General features: G+C 34.4%; 1 protein-coding gene and 1 long non-coding RNA gene across 7 annotated transcripts in view; one reads left to right on the top strand and one right to left on the bottom strand.

Annotated features, from left to right (window-relative positions):
* Positions 1-16,711, bottom strand: part of RUNDC3B (RUN domain containing 3B) — a 174,385-nt gene that overhangs the window by 117,045 nt on the left and 40,629 nt on the right. For 4 of the 6 annotated variants that reach the window (XM_017536496.1, XM_017536493.1, XM_017536492.1 and 1 more), the window contains exon 3: positions 1,420-1,470. The exons of the other annotated variants lie outside the window; for them this stretch is intronic. In XM_017536496.1, coding sequence (XP_017391985.1) covers positions 1,420-1,470 — 51 coding nt within the window. The remainder of the gene's footprint in view (positions 1-1,419; positions 1,471-16,711) is intronic. 6 annotated transcript variants of the gene reach the window in all.
* The window catches only part of LOC119472387, a 40,878-nt gene that overhangs the window by 17,166 nt on the left and 7,001 nt on the right, over positions 1-16,711 (top strand). The window lies entirely within an intron of this gene.

Genomic DNA, 16,711 nt, shown 5'->3' on the forward strand with positions numbered 1-16,711 from the left:
AGTTGAGGTTTATATTTATCAGACAATCCAGCTTTGAAGGTAAAATTATGACACTGATTCATTTTCTAACTAAAATCTCAAATTAATGTTCTAAAAAATAGAACAAGGGTAAACACTTAAAAATAGCTACATTTTAAATTGAATCTGAGGAAGTCAGAATCTACATTAGATACTGAATTGTACTTACATTGCTAGTTCTACATGTTACTTACAGGACACTTCAAGTAAATCATTTAGGCACTATGAATCAGTTCCTCATCTATAAAATGTAATTATTATCCTTTGGTATTGACAATTTAATGTATAATTCGCTAGTAAGGAATTTATCACAAACATATACAAATATCTAAAGTATGTGTCTATACCATAACGATTAGTCAACTCTTAATTTTCCAAAACAAAAAGATTAAGATGACAAGGTTCAGCAAAAATCTGAATATTGAATCAACTTAATGGGCCTTTTATCCAAGTAATTTTACTCTCTCTGAAATGAAGAACAAAGGTTTTTTTTGTTTTTTCTTCCACCAGCATTATTAACATGAGGCTTAAAATACTGGTGGACTGAATTTGTACACTGATGGTGGAAGTCCACACAAAGAGCTACACATACATGTGTACCCCTGAAGAAATCAAGTATAATGTGGCAGTAGTGATTAAGACTACAGGTACAGAACATAAAATAGATAAAATTGCTTGAAAGGACTACTTGTGGGAATTAGAATTAAGGAAATGATATTGTTTTTTACTTTTTCTCCTTTGTTATGCTGTAATCTTTAAAAATAATAATAAGTACAGAGGCCAAGCACTGTTTCGCATACAGCAGAAACTCAATTTTAAAAAAAGGTCTGAATAAATAAATAAAGGTATGCATTCTACCTGGGAGAAAGGAAACTAAGAAATACATTCTCACTAATGGTTCAAGAATGAAAAAGCAGTTATTGTTGATAATGCCACATCTATGTTTCACTGAGAGACTGGAATATTCATACAGCTTCCCTCAGCTCTTACTTTGCATGTAATATTTATTATACAGAACTTACACAATAAAGGAAATAATGAATAAATCTTATATTATTAAGAGAATAAGAAAGTGTAAATAACACTGGTATGTATGATTAATAAAATATAGTGATTAAAGCCATGGAACATAATAGAAATATGCAGGAATCATGTGGGAGAGGGAAAAAAAGTAAGTAGGTTATTATACTGTGTGGATTTATAAGATTTTAATTTTAAAATTTAGCATAAACATACTTGTGCCCTCTGGATTTAAAAAAACAAAAACACAAAAAAAGAAAGCTTTGCAAAACCCATGCAATGTACTAAAAAAGATCACTTAACTGATACAGCCCTCCCCCGAAAGTCAATTCCATGCTCCCGTGCAGCTCAGTGGCGGGAGACATCACCAGCATAGAGTACCTTGAAGAGGTATTTGGAGATGAGCCAGCCATCTGCAACTTTGGGAAATCTCTTTAAAAAAAATAACAACACAGAGATATTTAAGAAACCTGCCATCATGTTTACAATTCCAAACTGAATAGCCCAAGTAAGATGGCTACATGTAATTTTGAAACAGTAAACACTACTTTTACCTACCAAATAAATTAACTCTGTTAAGATAAATATGAGCTACACTTGGCAAGTAAATGAAGCTAGTTCCTTGTAGCCTCTTGTACTGGAGAGGCTAGGGTGTCTATACATCATAGAAATACGTGAGCAGAAGTTGTTCCCTGTTTACTTTTACCTCCATTATTCTTTCTCAGATCTAATAAACTGATGAGTACAATAGACCTCAAGATGAGTGACAGCTTGACTGAACTTGCTGGCTATGCACCTCAGAACTTGTAAGATTGGTTAGGAAAAAAATCACTCCTTTGGAACTATACGGCTCAGAAACTTCCCAACTTTAGAATTTAATACACATTTTTAAATGTTAACTTGTCTAAAAGTTATAAACAAATATATTGTGAAATGTAGCAGTTCCTTCTCTTTTTTTTTTTTTGCTTAAGAATTGTTAAAACTTTTGTTTTCTTCCTTGTATGAAAGCAGCATTTAGATATGGCATAAAATATTGTCAGTTTAACCAACATTGACTAAATGCCTACTCTATTAAAAAGACTGTTTTATTTGCTATAGCTTCTAATTCTTGTTTAGCAATCACCAACTGGAAAAGTACTAGAAATTCTCACTATGTTCTTTGGGAATTGCTAGTATAATAATATGGGAAAACTCCAAAGTCAAATTTCTGAAATAACATTCCAAACAAAAAACATTTCCTTCTCTCATAGTCAAACACTGAAATCTCGAAAAGCACATGGTCCCACACCTTTCCAAACACTTAGATCCTTTATAAAAACCAAATAAAAGACAAACATATGTAGTTAGTAATGTGGCATGAAAAATGAAAGGAAGGAGATACATACAGTTGTGCTACATCTATGCATCTGCCATTCACTTTCTATCCTCTTAATTCTGTAACATTTCAAACAAATATTAAATTTGGAAACACACATATCCAAAAGGATCCATAACTTGGTGTGCTAGTCAATGTCCATATTAGAACATGATGTTCTTGTTACAGCTACAACGAACAGAAATGAAATTTCTCAGCACTGAAAAGTAAATCAGAATAGAATGCTTTTCATCGCAAATAACATCAATTCTTAACGTTTAAACTACATTTACTATCTTTGTCTAAAACAAAGTTCTCTATATTGTTTGTGATTTATAGATCTAAAAACTTATCAGTAAAAACACTTTCCATGAAAATATGACTTAAAGATATTTTACTACAAAAATGTACCAAATAAGCTACATCATGACCAGATTTATGGCATTTCTTAATAAATCCCTCAGGTAAGATGAAAAACAATTACTGAAAATACCATAAAACTCAATTTATAGGGCTTTTGTGTTTGTCTGTTTGTTTGTTTGATTGATTTTTAAGAGACAGGGTCTCACTTTGTTACCCAGGCTGTAGCTTAGTAATATATTCATAGCTCACTACAACCTCAAATTCTTGGGCTCAAGCAAACCTCCTGCCTTAGCCTTCTGAGTAGCTAAGACTACAGGCGCATGTCATCAAGCTCCACAAATGTTTTTGTTTTTTTTTGTAGAGACCAGATCTTGCTATGTTGCCCAGGCTGGTCTTAACCTACTGTGTTCAATGGAACATCCTGCCTTGGTCTCCCAAAGCTTTGGGATTACAGTTGTGAGCCACCATGCCTGGCCTAGATTATGTTTGTTACTATTTTTTAATCTGTTAGTACGCTAGCCTCTGTGCCCTGATTTTCATTTTGGCTGTGAAAGACCATGGGAACATTTTCTTAAAATTTTCACTAATTTGTAGAATTTAATTGCTTTAATTATAATTTAATATGATTAAACCAATCTAGACAAGTTAAAAGCCACCAGAAATATCTAGACCAAACAACAATCCACTATACTCCAAGTTATCTGTAATCAAATTTTAACAGCTTTCATTTTATAGATGAGACAAGACAGGCTCAGAGACAAAGCTACCAAGACCCAGCAATCAGTGTTATCTGTCATCTCATGGTGCTCTACCCTTAGGAGACAGGCAGGACCTGACTGATGGAGGATAATTAGGTGGTTTTCCTGGTTGGTTAGAGTTCTCACAGATAACCTCAGAAGGAAGGGGGAAAAATGAGGTAGTGAAACATGTAATGAGAGGGAATATAAATATTTTTCATATAAAATTTAAATCCTTAGCAAGCAGAAGTGCTGCCCTTTAAAAAATAAGTGAATGACAAAGGTCACATTATTTTAAAGTGGCCCAAGGCTAGTTTGTAGAAGGGGTTCTTATTTGCCATCGAAACAAAACCTTTTGTTATAAAATATATAATGTTAAAAGAAAGTGAAACAGTAGCTTAGAAAAACAGTTGAGACAAGACCAAATAAACCAGGTTCAGAAAGTGTTTTGCTCAAGAACAAAATTCATTCAAATACAACAGTATAATCATACCATATAAAGTTGTTTTAGGTGTTAGTTTCTGAAATCTTAGGCAAAGGTAGAATCAACTCAGAGATGAATATGCAATAGAAGAATGCTTAATTATACGGAAGATAGACAGCACTTCCTGACCCAAAGAGTATGCAATTTTCAATATGAAATAACTGATGCATAATTTTATTAATACTGAAATTAGCCCTCACACAAAAAAGATTATTGGCCATTGCTTTAAATAAATAAATTTGCCTTTATAAGAGTTAATATGTTTCTAATTCATGAATATGATATTTATCTTATATATTTTTCATGTCAGTCATGTTCCCACTTTGTTTTCTATTCATTTCCATTTCTTTGATCATTGAACATTATGATTGACATAATCGAACAATTTTAACACTTACGCAGAAAGTAAACTTTTAGCTTTTGCTATATTTATTCTAATTTTTTTCTCCCTGTCTGCATATATATTTTTTCCTAATAAACTTGAAGGTAAATATCTTTATATAAATGTACCAAGATGGATCATGGAAAATACTCCTAGATAAAATAGTCTGCAAAGGGATTGCCATTTGTAAGGCAAATAAACTAATTATAAATGATCAGAAATAATTCAGACTTTTCACAAGTCTTGTCTATAAATTAGCAATATCATATAGAACATATTCTATTCATTACTAATACTGTTAAGGAAAGTTGCTTAAAATTGTGAATCTTCAACCTTGTATTTATATATGAGAAAAATTCAGTGAAGCAACAGTTACAAATGCAGTAGTACTATAATTGAGCTAACAATGAAACAGTATATAACTTTTCTTAAGCTTTAAAATACTACTTTAAAATGCCATTTACAGGTAGGTGGTAGGTATTAATATCTTCGAAACAAAGTATTTGTTCATTGATTTAATAATTTTTACAATATTGAGTATCTAAATTGTGCAAATCTTTTGAAGTTTAAAAGTCATAACTTTAAAGGAAAGAAAATGTAAAAAAATATTTAATAAAAATAAAGATCACATGAACAGTGGCAACCAACTAAACAGTGGCAACTATTAATGAATAGAAATTAATACCTTCCATCAAATTAAGGTACTTGAATTTATGGATAATAAAAGTAATAAAAGAATAAAATATATCAAAGATATCTGTACTATGGGGTCATCTCAGTTTCTTATAGCAAGAAATCTAGGACTCAGGCTCATTGGATTACACCTGTATTCCTGGACCTTTGGGAGGTGGGGAGGCAGGAGGATCATTTGAGCTCAAGAGTTCGAGACCAGCCTGGGCAACATAGTGAGATTCTGTCTCTATACAGGATTTAAAAATTTTTTTAAAATATATCTATGAGAGTTATTTAAAAATTCAGAGATTTAAAGTAAAAATATAGTATATATGCAAACACACATAAATATTTGGCATTCAAGATTCTAACATACTTCAATCAACTCTTAATTATAGTATATATTAGAACAAATAATACATCAGAATGGGAATTTATCATTAGACTTCTAGTAAAGCAGCTTGCAGTGTGATATTGTTTACCTTAAGGAAAAGAGGTAATAATACCATAAAATGATTTTGAAAACAACAACTCATTGAGATTAGAATATCAGAAAGATGTAGGAACTGAGATTATTATTATAAGACCTTCCTAAAATGAACAAAGTCCACTACATTATGCAATCTTTCTCCTGTTCAGTAAAATGAAAAATATTTACTTTCTTTAGATGAGCAATATTAGAGCAATAAAGCAAAAATTGAATTATGCAACAAAATTAACAAGAAAGCATTTTTCCATGATTAAAAATAAAGTATGACTTGATCATTACAAGTACTGTAAATTACTCTATGCTAATTTGCAAAAATCACAAGGTCAAACTGGGAATGTCTCATTAATTTTCTAACAGAAACTCAAAGGGCTACAAACAGATAAACACAAACAAACTAACATCAGAGATCATCAATTTCTGTTAAAGACATGAAATTTATTCTACATTGTAGAATAAAACATTTCTTTAACTCATAAAAAAAGACATTCAAAAATATCTTAGATAATTTTTATCAGTAGAATTTATTTAAGTCTTTTCATAATATCATCTTCTTTGTGGTACTCTCCCTTCCGCAGAATCCAAATCTAAATTTTGAATCATTTTATTTAAAGAGATTCTGAAAGTGACGTTAATGTAAAATAAACCTGAAAAATTCCCCAGGGAACCAAAGTTTAGAACCATTATTAAATCTCTCATTCTGTGAATAAGTAAATATTTAAATTGGGGAATGAAAATGACTCCTTGAAAATTCTGGGTTGGTTATAAAATATCAAGATCATTTTGTCGATATGTCCTAATAAATAAATATAAATACTTAAGATTTTTTTTCACCCAGAAATACCTATAACAAACACAGTAATTAAGAGTGACTGTGTTTGTTAAGACACAATAATATGACTCAAACAGAAGCAAGTAACGAAGTATATGAGAATTGTGTTATAAAATTTTAGACATTCAAAACAATATAAAACATTATAGAACTAAGATAAAAATATTTCATGTTTTAAAATAGAAATCATAAAGTCTCAAATGAAAAATAAGTATAAAATAATAAACCACCAACAGTAATCACATAGGAAGACTGATATCAAGACAGAAAAAAGGTCACTATTGATCAAAATGGGTTTATATAAAAATGAGTCACACATGACATAAATAATTAGTTGGCCAGGCGCAGTGGCTCACACCTGTAATTCCAGCGTGAGGTGAATCACCTGAGGTCAGGAGTTCGAGACCAGCCTGACCAACATGGAGAAACCCCATCTCTATTAAAAATATGGGCGTGGCGGCGCATGCCTGTAATCCCAGCTACTTGGGAGGCCGAGGCAGGACAATCGCTTGAACCTCGGAGGCAGAGGTTGTGATGAGCCAAGATGGCACCATTGCATTCCAGCTTGGGCAAAAAGAGCAAAATTCCACCTCAAAAAATAATAATAATAATAATTAGTTTCTTTCCTATTCTAGGGCAATTAAAGGTTCTCTTCACAAAAGAAATAGGCAAAAATTCATAAACAGAAAATGGAAAAAAAGACTAGCATGAAAATACGTTCAATTTCATTTCTTAATAAATATAAATTAAAATAACAGGATAATTATGTGTGTGTGTGTGTGTGTATATATATTTCACCTTATATAAAATTTGTGGCTCTCAATTTTTAGAATCTATGTAGTTACCAACTTTCTCCCAAACCTTAAATTTATTGTAAAACATTAACATAGAGGTTAATTTTATTCTATATGCAATTTAAAACATCAAATCAAATTTACTAAGGTATATATAACCCTGAATGCTTCAAGAATTACGTGAATATGATGATTCTGAGATACAATATCTGCTTCAGCATTCCTAAATTTCCAAGTACATAACTTAAAAGAATGTTTCTCAGAGGGGCCTCGCCTTGTCTAAAGCCAAACTCTGGTGACCTTCAGAGCCAATTTCTTATCTCTGGTATCATATTTTGGCCTGAGTATATGGGATTTTATTGGATGAATTGTGTTCATATGTTACTACAGAAACAATTTAAGTCTCATTTGTGTTCAAATCAAGATTTTTTTCCAACAAATGTTGGAAAATCTTCAAAAATGAACAAAGAAAACTCAAAAGCCAAATGAACAGGTTTATCATTATCCATTGTTTCTAACAATGTTTACACTACACTTCAAAAGACGGCCTCATGGGGAGGTAACTATTTATCCTCTAAGTCAGGAAGAGCTTTGAGGTTCAAGCCAGAGTTCCTGAGCAATGCTTAGGTATCCTAACAGTTCAATCGGATTAGAAAAATTCTAAAATGTCAAGTCACAGGAGTTCTAACTCTTTGTAAGCTTCCAAATCCAAGTCCTATCAGAAAAAAATATAGAAAATATTACTCTTACATCAATTTTTCAACAAATATTGACTGAGTTTCTGCCTTATCATAGACACTGCTCTAGAGATTTGGGATACATCAATGAACAAAACAGGTGAATATCTTAACCCTGGTAAAGCTTACATTTTAGTGGAGGTGAAGAAAGACAATAAACAATAATCATAATAAGTAAATAACATAATATGTTAAAGTTAAGACAATGTAACTCAGGGGGAAGAGGGCAGTAATGCTTGGGGTTGAAAGACGGGGAGGTGATTTATCATTTAAAATATAGTGGAAGGGTTAAATCTCATTGAGTAGTTTTCAAATGGATGAGAGAGTTAACCATTCAGATACTGGAAGAAGTATGCTCCTTACACAGAAAACAGTCAGTGCAATGGTGCCTTGTGGTAGAATGTGCCTGATATAGTCAAGAAAAATCAAAAGACTGATAAGGCTAGAGAACAGTAACTTGTGGGGAAAAATTAGCTGTACACAAATATAACTGGAAAAAGATGCTAATCAATATGAAATCTAAACTGAATGTGAGTCAGCAAGCCAAATGTTAATAAGTATAATTAGCAGATTACAGCAAATTTAACAGTGTCTTATATGTATCATTTTTTTCTTTAATAAGTGCTACATTTCTAATTGACAGTCTATAGTTCTTTAGTATACTCAGCTCTCAGCTTTTTCTTTTCTTTTTTTCTTTCTTTTTTTTCTTTTGGACATATAGTCTCACTCTCTTGTCTAGACTGGAGTACAGTGGCACAATCATGGCTCACTGCAGCCTTGGACTCCTTGGGCTCAGGTGATCCTCCCTACCTTAGCCTCCCAAGTAGCTGAGACTACAGATGCACACCACCATGCCCAGCTAATTCTTGTATTTACTTTTGTAGATGTGGGGTTTCACCATGTTGCCCAGGTGGGTTTAGAACTCCTGGGGCTCAAGCGATCTGCCTGCCTGGGTTCCCAAAGTATTGGGATTACAGGCATGAGCCACTGCACCTGGCTAATTTTTCATTTTAATCCATTATTTCCCATATAGCCTTTACAAAAACCACTGATATATCCCATCCTCATGCTACCAAGATGAAGTCTACAATGTTGTCTCTGACTACTTTACTGCTAAATTTCATATTTTTCTTAATCTATGTGGCTTACTAGTTAGTCCATAAATAAAGTCATAGATGACATTTTAGAGAATTGTAATTTTCATTTGAGATACTTTTATAACTCTTTATTGTGTAAAGCCTTCCCTGACCATCCAAGAAAAACAGATATTTACTTGTGAGATATACTTGTTAATACTTCTATTATGACTTGATGACATTATTATACACCATTATTTGTTAATGTGTCCTTCTTCTACCTTTCAAGACTGAATTTCATGTGAAAGCATACCTCATTGATCTTGTATCATGGACCTCATTGATCTTGTATCATGGGCCCCCAGCACAGGGCCTAAATTTGTTCTTGAATAAGAGAATGAATAAGGTAAAGAGAATAGAAAAATTATTTAAAAAAAATTGTGGGTGGAGGGAAGCCAAAAAAACCAGAAAGTATATATTAACTGTCAAATTTAAGGCATCTGTTTCAGAAAAAGAACAGGGAACTCAGGCTATGATTCATTTCCAAAGCAAAGGAAAAGCAGAAGTAATATTTGGCCAAAAAAAATATGGAGGGGTGATAGTAAAGGAATATTCCTTGGTACTTCTTTTTACGGTGCTCTGTGACAAATTATCCAGTTTTCTAAAGTAAGTGAGGATCAAGGAGTTGGAATCCTATATATTATAATCAAAAAGTGGGATCTTCCCCATTTAAAAATGTTTTAATGGGAAGTAATAGAATTTGGGGGAGTTATAAATTTATTCTTTATAGTAAATTTGCTGTTGGTATACAGTTCTATGAGTTTTGAAAGATAGAGGGAGACACGTAACCATGATTATAAGACAAGTAACAGTTCCATCATGCAAAGAAGTTCCTTACTAATGATGCTATATAGTCAACCCCCACCCTGCAACCTTTAATCCCTAGTACTACTTATCTATTCTTTGATACTACAGTTTGGTATTTTTTAGAATGTCATATAAATAGAATCATCCAGTAACCTTTAGAGTTTTTCTTCTTTCATGTAGCCATAATGTATCTGACACTTATACACGTTATTGTGTGTGGAAATGTTTTTTTCACTTTTTATTACTGAGTTTGTCGGTGTTTGAACATACAATAATTTATGCATTCATCACATAAAAGATATTTGTGTTGTTTCTAGTTTTTGACAGTTATGAATAAAGCTGCTATAAACAGGTTTTTGTGTGAACTTACGTTTTCCTTTCTCTTGAGTAGAAGTGTGGGATTTGAGACTACAGGGAAATAAAAGTATATTTAACATTATAAGAAACTGACATACTGTTTTCCAAAGAGGGTCTGCCATTTTGCACTCTCACCAGTGATGTATAAGAGATCCAATGTGCTCCTTACCCCAAAAAGAGCTTCATAAAGGTGTATAGTGGTACCTAATATGGTTTGAATTTGTGTTTCCCTAATTACTGATGTTGAACATCTTTTTATTTGTTTACTTGCAATATGTATAACTTCCTTGATGAAATATCTGTCCAACTCTTTGCATATTTTAAAATTGAATTGGTTTTCATATTATTAATGTTGTTATAGCAGTTCTTTGCATATTATGAATACAATCTCTTTGTCAAATACATGATTTGCAAATATTTTTTCCTGGTCCATGCCTTGTCTTATAATTGACTGTCTTTCAAGGAGTAAAAGCTTTTAATTTTGATGAGGTTCACTTTATCAATTTTTTTTTTGTTTTATGGATTGTACTTTTGTTGTTAAATCTAAAATCTGTTTGCCTAATTAAAGGTAAATAAAGATATTCTACATTTTTGTTTAAGAGTTTTATTCTTTTACATTTTATATTTACACCTATAACCCACTTTGAGCTAACTGCTGTAGATAATGTGATGTAAGAAACAAGTTGCATTTTTTTTTTTTGCACACAGATATCCAATTATCCTAACACTTTTTAAAAAGATTTCACTTTTCCATTAAATTGTCTTTGCATCTAGCAAAATGAATCAAGTATATTTGTATGTATCTTTTTAAAAACTCTTCTATTTATCTATACGTATAAGCTTTCAACAATAACACACTGATTACTGTATCTTAATAGCAAATCTTTTTTTTTTTTTTTTTTTTTTTTTTTTTTTTGTTTTTTTTTTTTTTTTTTTTTTTTTTTTTTTTTTTTTTTTTTTTTGAGATGGAGTTTCACTGTTGTTACCCAGGCTGGAGTGCAATGGCGCGATCTCGGCTCACCGCAACCTCCGCCTCCCGGGTTCAGGCAATTCTCCTGCCCCAGTCTCCTGAGTCGCTGGGATTACAGGCACGCGCCACCATGCCCAGCTAATTTTTTGTAGTTTTAGTAGAGACGGGGTTTCACCATGTTGACCAGGATGGTCTCGACCTCTTGATCTCGTGATCCACCCGCCTCGGCCTCCCACAGTGCTGGGATTACAGGCTTGAGCCACCGCGCCCGGCCAATAGCAAATCTTAAAATCAGATAGTTTGAGGTTCCAACTTAGGTCTTCCTTTGTGAAATTATTTTGCCTATTCTGGTTACTTTGCCTAGCCATATAAATTTTAGAGTAAGTTTTATATCTACAAAAAAGCCTTTAAAACTTTGAGATTGCATTAATCTATAGATCAATATGCAAAGAGCTGACATCTTAACAACACTGAGTTTTCCAATCCATAACGAAGAGTTATCCATACAAAATATCAACAGTATCAATGTTGAGAAACCCTGTTGTAAATGTCTACAGATGCCCTTTAAGGAAGTTTTCTTCTCATACCTAAACATGAAGATTTTTTATTAACATGAATGAATGCTGAATTTTGTAAAATGCTCTTCTATGCTTCTATTGATATGATCCTATGATTTTTATTCTTTAGCCTGCTAATAAAATGAAATACATTGATTTTCAAAGGATGGAAGCATCCTTGCATTCCAGAATTTTATCTGTGAATACGTATTGAAGATTCTGGTGTCGGTGTCCATGAGTGGTATTGGTATGTACAGTAATTCCTTGTTTTAATGTATTTCTCTTTATTGTGCTTTGCAGATATTGAATTTTTTAGATGTTGAAGGTTTGTGTCAACGCTGTATCCAACAGGTGCCATTTTTCCAATAGCATGTGCTTATTTTATGTCTCCCTGTCACATTTTGGTAATTCTCACAATATTTCAAATTTTTTCACCACTACTGTATCTGTTATCGTGATCTGTGATTAGTGGTCTTTAACGTTACTATTGCAATAATTTTGGGGCACCATGAATCATGCCCATATAAGATGGCAAGCTTAATTGATAAATACGTGGGTCCTGAATGGTCCAGCTACGAGCCATTTCCCATTTCTCTTTTTCTCCTCAGGCCTCCCTATTCCCTTGAGACATGACAATGTTGAAATTAGGCCAGTTAATAACCCTATGATGGCCTCTAAGTGAAGAGTGGTATGTCTCTAACTTTAAATCAAAAGCTGTACATGATTAATCTTATTGAGGAAGGCATGTCAAAAACTGAGATAGCCAAAAGTTAGGCTTCTTGTGCCACTTAGCCAAGTGGTGAATACAAAGGAAAAGTTTAAAGGAAATTAAAAGTGCTACTCCAGTGAACACAGTGAAGGAAGGTGAAAGAGCCTTATTGCTGATATGAAGAAAGCTTGAGTGGTCTGAACAGAAGACAAACCAAGCACAACATTTTCTTAAGCCAAAGCCTAATCCATAGCAAGGTTCTCTCTTTAATGCTATGAAGAATGAGAGAGGCAGAGAAGCTGCAGAAGAAAAGTTTAAAGATAGCAGAGGTTGGTTCATGAAATTTCAGAAAAAAGGCCATCTCCGTACATAAAAAATATTAATAAAACAAAAAGGTGAAGTAGCAAGTGCTGATGGAGAAGCTGTGGTAACTTATCCAGAAGATCGAACCAACATAACTGATGAAGGTGGCTACACTAAACAACAGATTTCAATGCAGACATAACAGCTTTATGTTGGAAGAAGATGCCATCTAAACCTTTCATAGTAAAAGAGGAAAAGTTAATGCCTGGCTTTAACTTTTAAAGCTTCAAAGGACAGGCTGACTCTATTATTAGGGGCCAGTGGCTTTAAATTGAAGCCAATACTTATTTACCATTCAAAAAATCCTAGCGTACTTAAGAATTATGCTAAATCTACTCTGCCTGAGCTCTACGAATTAAACAACAAAGACTGGATGACAGCTCCTCTGTTTACAACCTTGTTTACTAAACATTCAAAGTCCACTGTTTTGATCCATTATTCAGATAAAAGGTTCCGTTCAAAGTATTACTGTTCACTGACAATGCACCTGGCCACCCAAGAACTGTGATAAAGATGTACAAGGAGATAAATGTTGTTTTCATGGCTTCTAACACAACATCCATTCTGTAGCCCAGCTAATTCAGATTCAAGTCTTATTCTTGAAAAAATACATTTCTTAAGGCTCTAGCTTCCATAGACAATGAATCTTCTGATGGATCTGGGCAAAGTAAATTTAAAATCTTCTGAAAAAGATTTATCAAGAATATTAGTGATTTATTAGAAGAGGTCAAAATACCAACATTAACAGGAATTTGGAAAAAGTTGATTCCAACCCTCATGGATGACTTAGAGGGATTCAAGACTTTGGTGGAAGGAGACACTGCAGATAACACGGAAATAGCAAGAGAACTAGAAGTGGAGTTTGAAGATGTGACTGAATTGTTGCAATCTTATGATCGAACTTGGGTTTCTTGAAATGGAATCTACTCCATTTCAAGTGAAGACACTGTGAACATTATTGAAATGATGATTTCAAACAACAAAATATTTAGGATATTAAATAAACTTAGTTGATAAAGCAGCGGCAGAGTTTGAAAGTACTGACTCCAATTTTGAGAGAAGTTTGACTCTTTAGGCTCCATATCTCATCTATGAGATCATGTCGTATTTGTCTTTCTGTGTCTGGCAAACTTCATGTAGCTTAGTGACCTCCATGTTCATATAAGTTATTGCAAATCATAGGATTTTTTAAAAATCTGAAATGGTATTCCATTGTGGTGTGTGTTGAGGGGGTGAGAGTATACACTACAGTTTTATTAATCTATCCCTCTGTTGACAGTTACTTAGGTTGTCTTAATATTTTGGCTACTGCGAAAAATCCTGCAATAAACATAGAAGTGCAAATCTCTCTTCCAAATCCTTTCTTTCTTTCAATAAATACCCAGAAGCAGAACTGCTGAATCATACGGTAGTTCTACTTTTAAGTTTTTGAAGAACCACCATGCTGTTTTCCATAATGGCTGTCCTAATCTATATTCCCACCAATAGAGTAGAAAGGTTCCCTTTTCTCCACATCCTTGCCAATACTTATCTTTTGATTTTTTTTATACTAGCCACCTAGACAGATGTAAGGTATTATCAAATTTTGTGGTTTTGATTTGCATTTTTCTGATAAGTAGTGATATTGTCTTTTTTTTTCTTTTTTTCTTTCTTTTTTGAGACAGCGTTTCACTCTTTTTTCCCAGTCTAGAGTGCAATGACACGATCTCGGCTCACTGCAACCTCCACCTCCTGGGTTCAAGAAATTCTCCTGCCTCAGCCTCACGAGTAGCTAGGACTACAGGCATGCACCACTACACCTGGCTAATCACTGTATTTTTAATAGAGATGGGGTTTCACTATGTTGGCAAGGCTGCTTGTCTTGAACTCCTGATCTCAAGGATTCACATCCTTGGCCTCCAAAAGTGATGGAATTATAGGTGTGAACCACTGCACCTGGCCTCTTTGTCCATTTTTAAATTGTTTTATTTTTTTCTACTGAGTTCCTTAGATATTGTGGATATTAACCCCTTATTGGATACACGGTTTACACATGTTACACATCTCTCATTCTGTAAGCTGTTTTTTCATTTTGTTGATTGCTTCCTTTGCTGTGCAGAAACTTCTTTTGTTTGTTTTTTGAGACAGGGACTCATTCTGTCACCCAGGCTGGAATACAGTGATGAGGTGATTGCTCACTGAAGCCTCAAACTCCTGGGTTCAACTAATCCTCCCACCTCAGCCTTATGAGTAGCTGGAACTATAGGTGCATGCCACCATGTCTGGGTAGTTTTTAAACTTTCTATAGAGATGGGATCTCAGTATGTTGCTCAGGTGGGTCTCAAACTCCTGGCACTCTTGGTTTCACGCAATCCTCCTGTGTTAGTGTTGCAAAGCACTGGAATTACAGGTATGAGCCGGTATGCTTGGCTTGAAACTTCTCAGTTTAACGTTGTTCTACTTACAGTATTTATCTTTTCTTTATTACCTGTACTTTGGGTGCTAAATCCAAAAATATTTTTGCCAAGAGCAGTCCCAATGAGTTTTTTCCCTATGTTTTCTTTTAGTAATTTTACAGTTTCAGGTCTTATGATAATTATTTAATTTGTTTTGAGTTGATTTTTATGTATAAGAGAAGGGTCCAATTTCTTTTTCTTTTTTTTTTTTTTTTTGTGAGGAATAAGGGTATAATTTCATTTTACATGTGGATATTCAGTTTTCTGAACACTATTTACTGAACAGATTATCCTTTCCCTGTTGTGTACTCTTGGTGTCTTATCAAAAATTAGTTGCCCATGATATGCATATATTAATTTCTGGGTTATCTAGTCTGTTCCATTGGTCTATGTATCTGTTTTTGTTAGTACCAAGCTGCTCCAATTACTATAGCATTGTAATGTAGTCTGATATCAGGAAGCACAATGCCTTCAGCTTTGTTTCTTTTACTCAGGATTGCTTTGGCTACTCAAAATTTGAGGTTTTGTATAAATTTTAGGAAACTTTTTTCTGTGAAAAATATCATTGGAATTTTGATAAAGATTGTATTGATGAGAGACTGCGACATCAGGAAGACTGGCAAACTCTGAACAGATATTTGCAGTGAAGGCATTTAGAGTGGATGGAGGGAGGAAGCAGATGCTGGGTGGAAGGAAGAAGAAGCAGATAACACAGCATGGGGAGGCTAAGCATTGGGACTTGTTCCTGGCCCCCAGGGAAAACACGAGTTGAACAAATGAGGAGTGGCTGGCTCTCATCAGAGACTGCCAGGATCCAAGCAGCAGGAGACCATTCTCCCACAGACACTTGAGCTGGCAGGGAGAGATGCCTGAAACGGCTGTAGGTACAGGACTCCAGCCTGTGCAAAACAAAGAGGGTTTGGCACAGGAAGAGCTGCAGTAGAGCACATCCAAGGATACCCTCCTCCAAGGCTTCCTATCCTCCTCTGGGAGACTTTAGCCTTAGGGTGACTGTCAGACCTGGACAGAGCAAGGCAGGCTTGTGTGTGGGACAAAGCCAGTCTGATCTGAGCACCGTCCTGTCAGCTAGCCTCTCCTTGGATGCCAGCCTCACCATGCCCACTTGCAATGCAGCCTCAGATGCCCAACCAGTGTGCTTCCTGGGAGCCCTAACATGCCTCCTTTACTGACAGACAATTCTTGACCATCACAGAGCTCCAACAGACCAGCCTCTGCCAATGCGTGCTAGTCCACCCACAGCTTACCCCCAAGGCAGACTTGCCTCACCTACTTTACTGGCACACATTACTTGCCTATGCCCCAACTCCCCACTGCTTTGCTGGCACGTCACCCTTCTCTCCCCTCCCATGCTGGTGTATGTGTGTGTGTGCACCCTGATACCCTAGGACTGCCGGCATGAGTGTACCCTACCATTATTCCCCCACTGACATGTGGACACCAAGATACACTGCCAGCAATGTGAATATACACACTGAT

This window comes from Cebus imitator, unplaced genomic scaffold (assembly GCF_001604975.1).
Source record: "Cebus imitator isolate Cc_AM_T3 unplaced genomic scaffold, Cebus_imitator-1.0 Scaffold98, whole genome shotgun sequence".
Classification (NCBI taxonomy): domain Eukaryota; kingdom Metazoa; phylum Chordata; class Mammalia; order Primates; family Cebidae; genus Cebus; species Cebus imitator.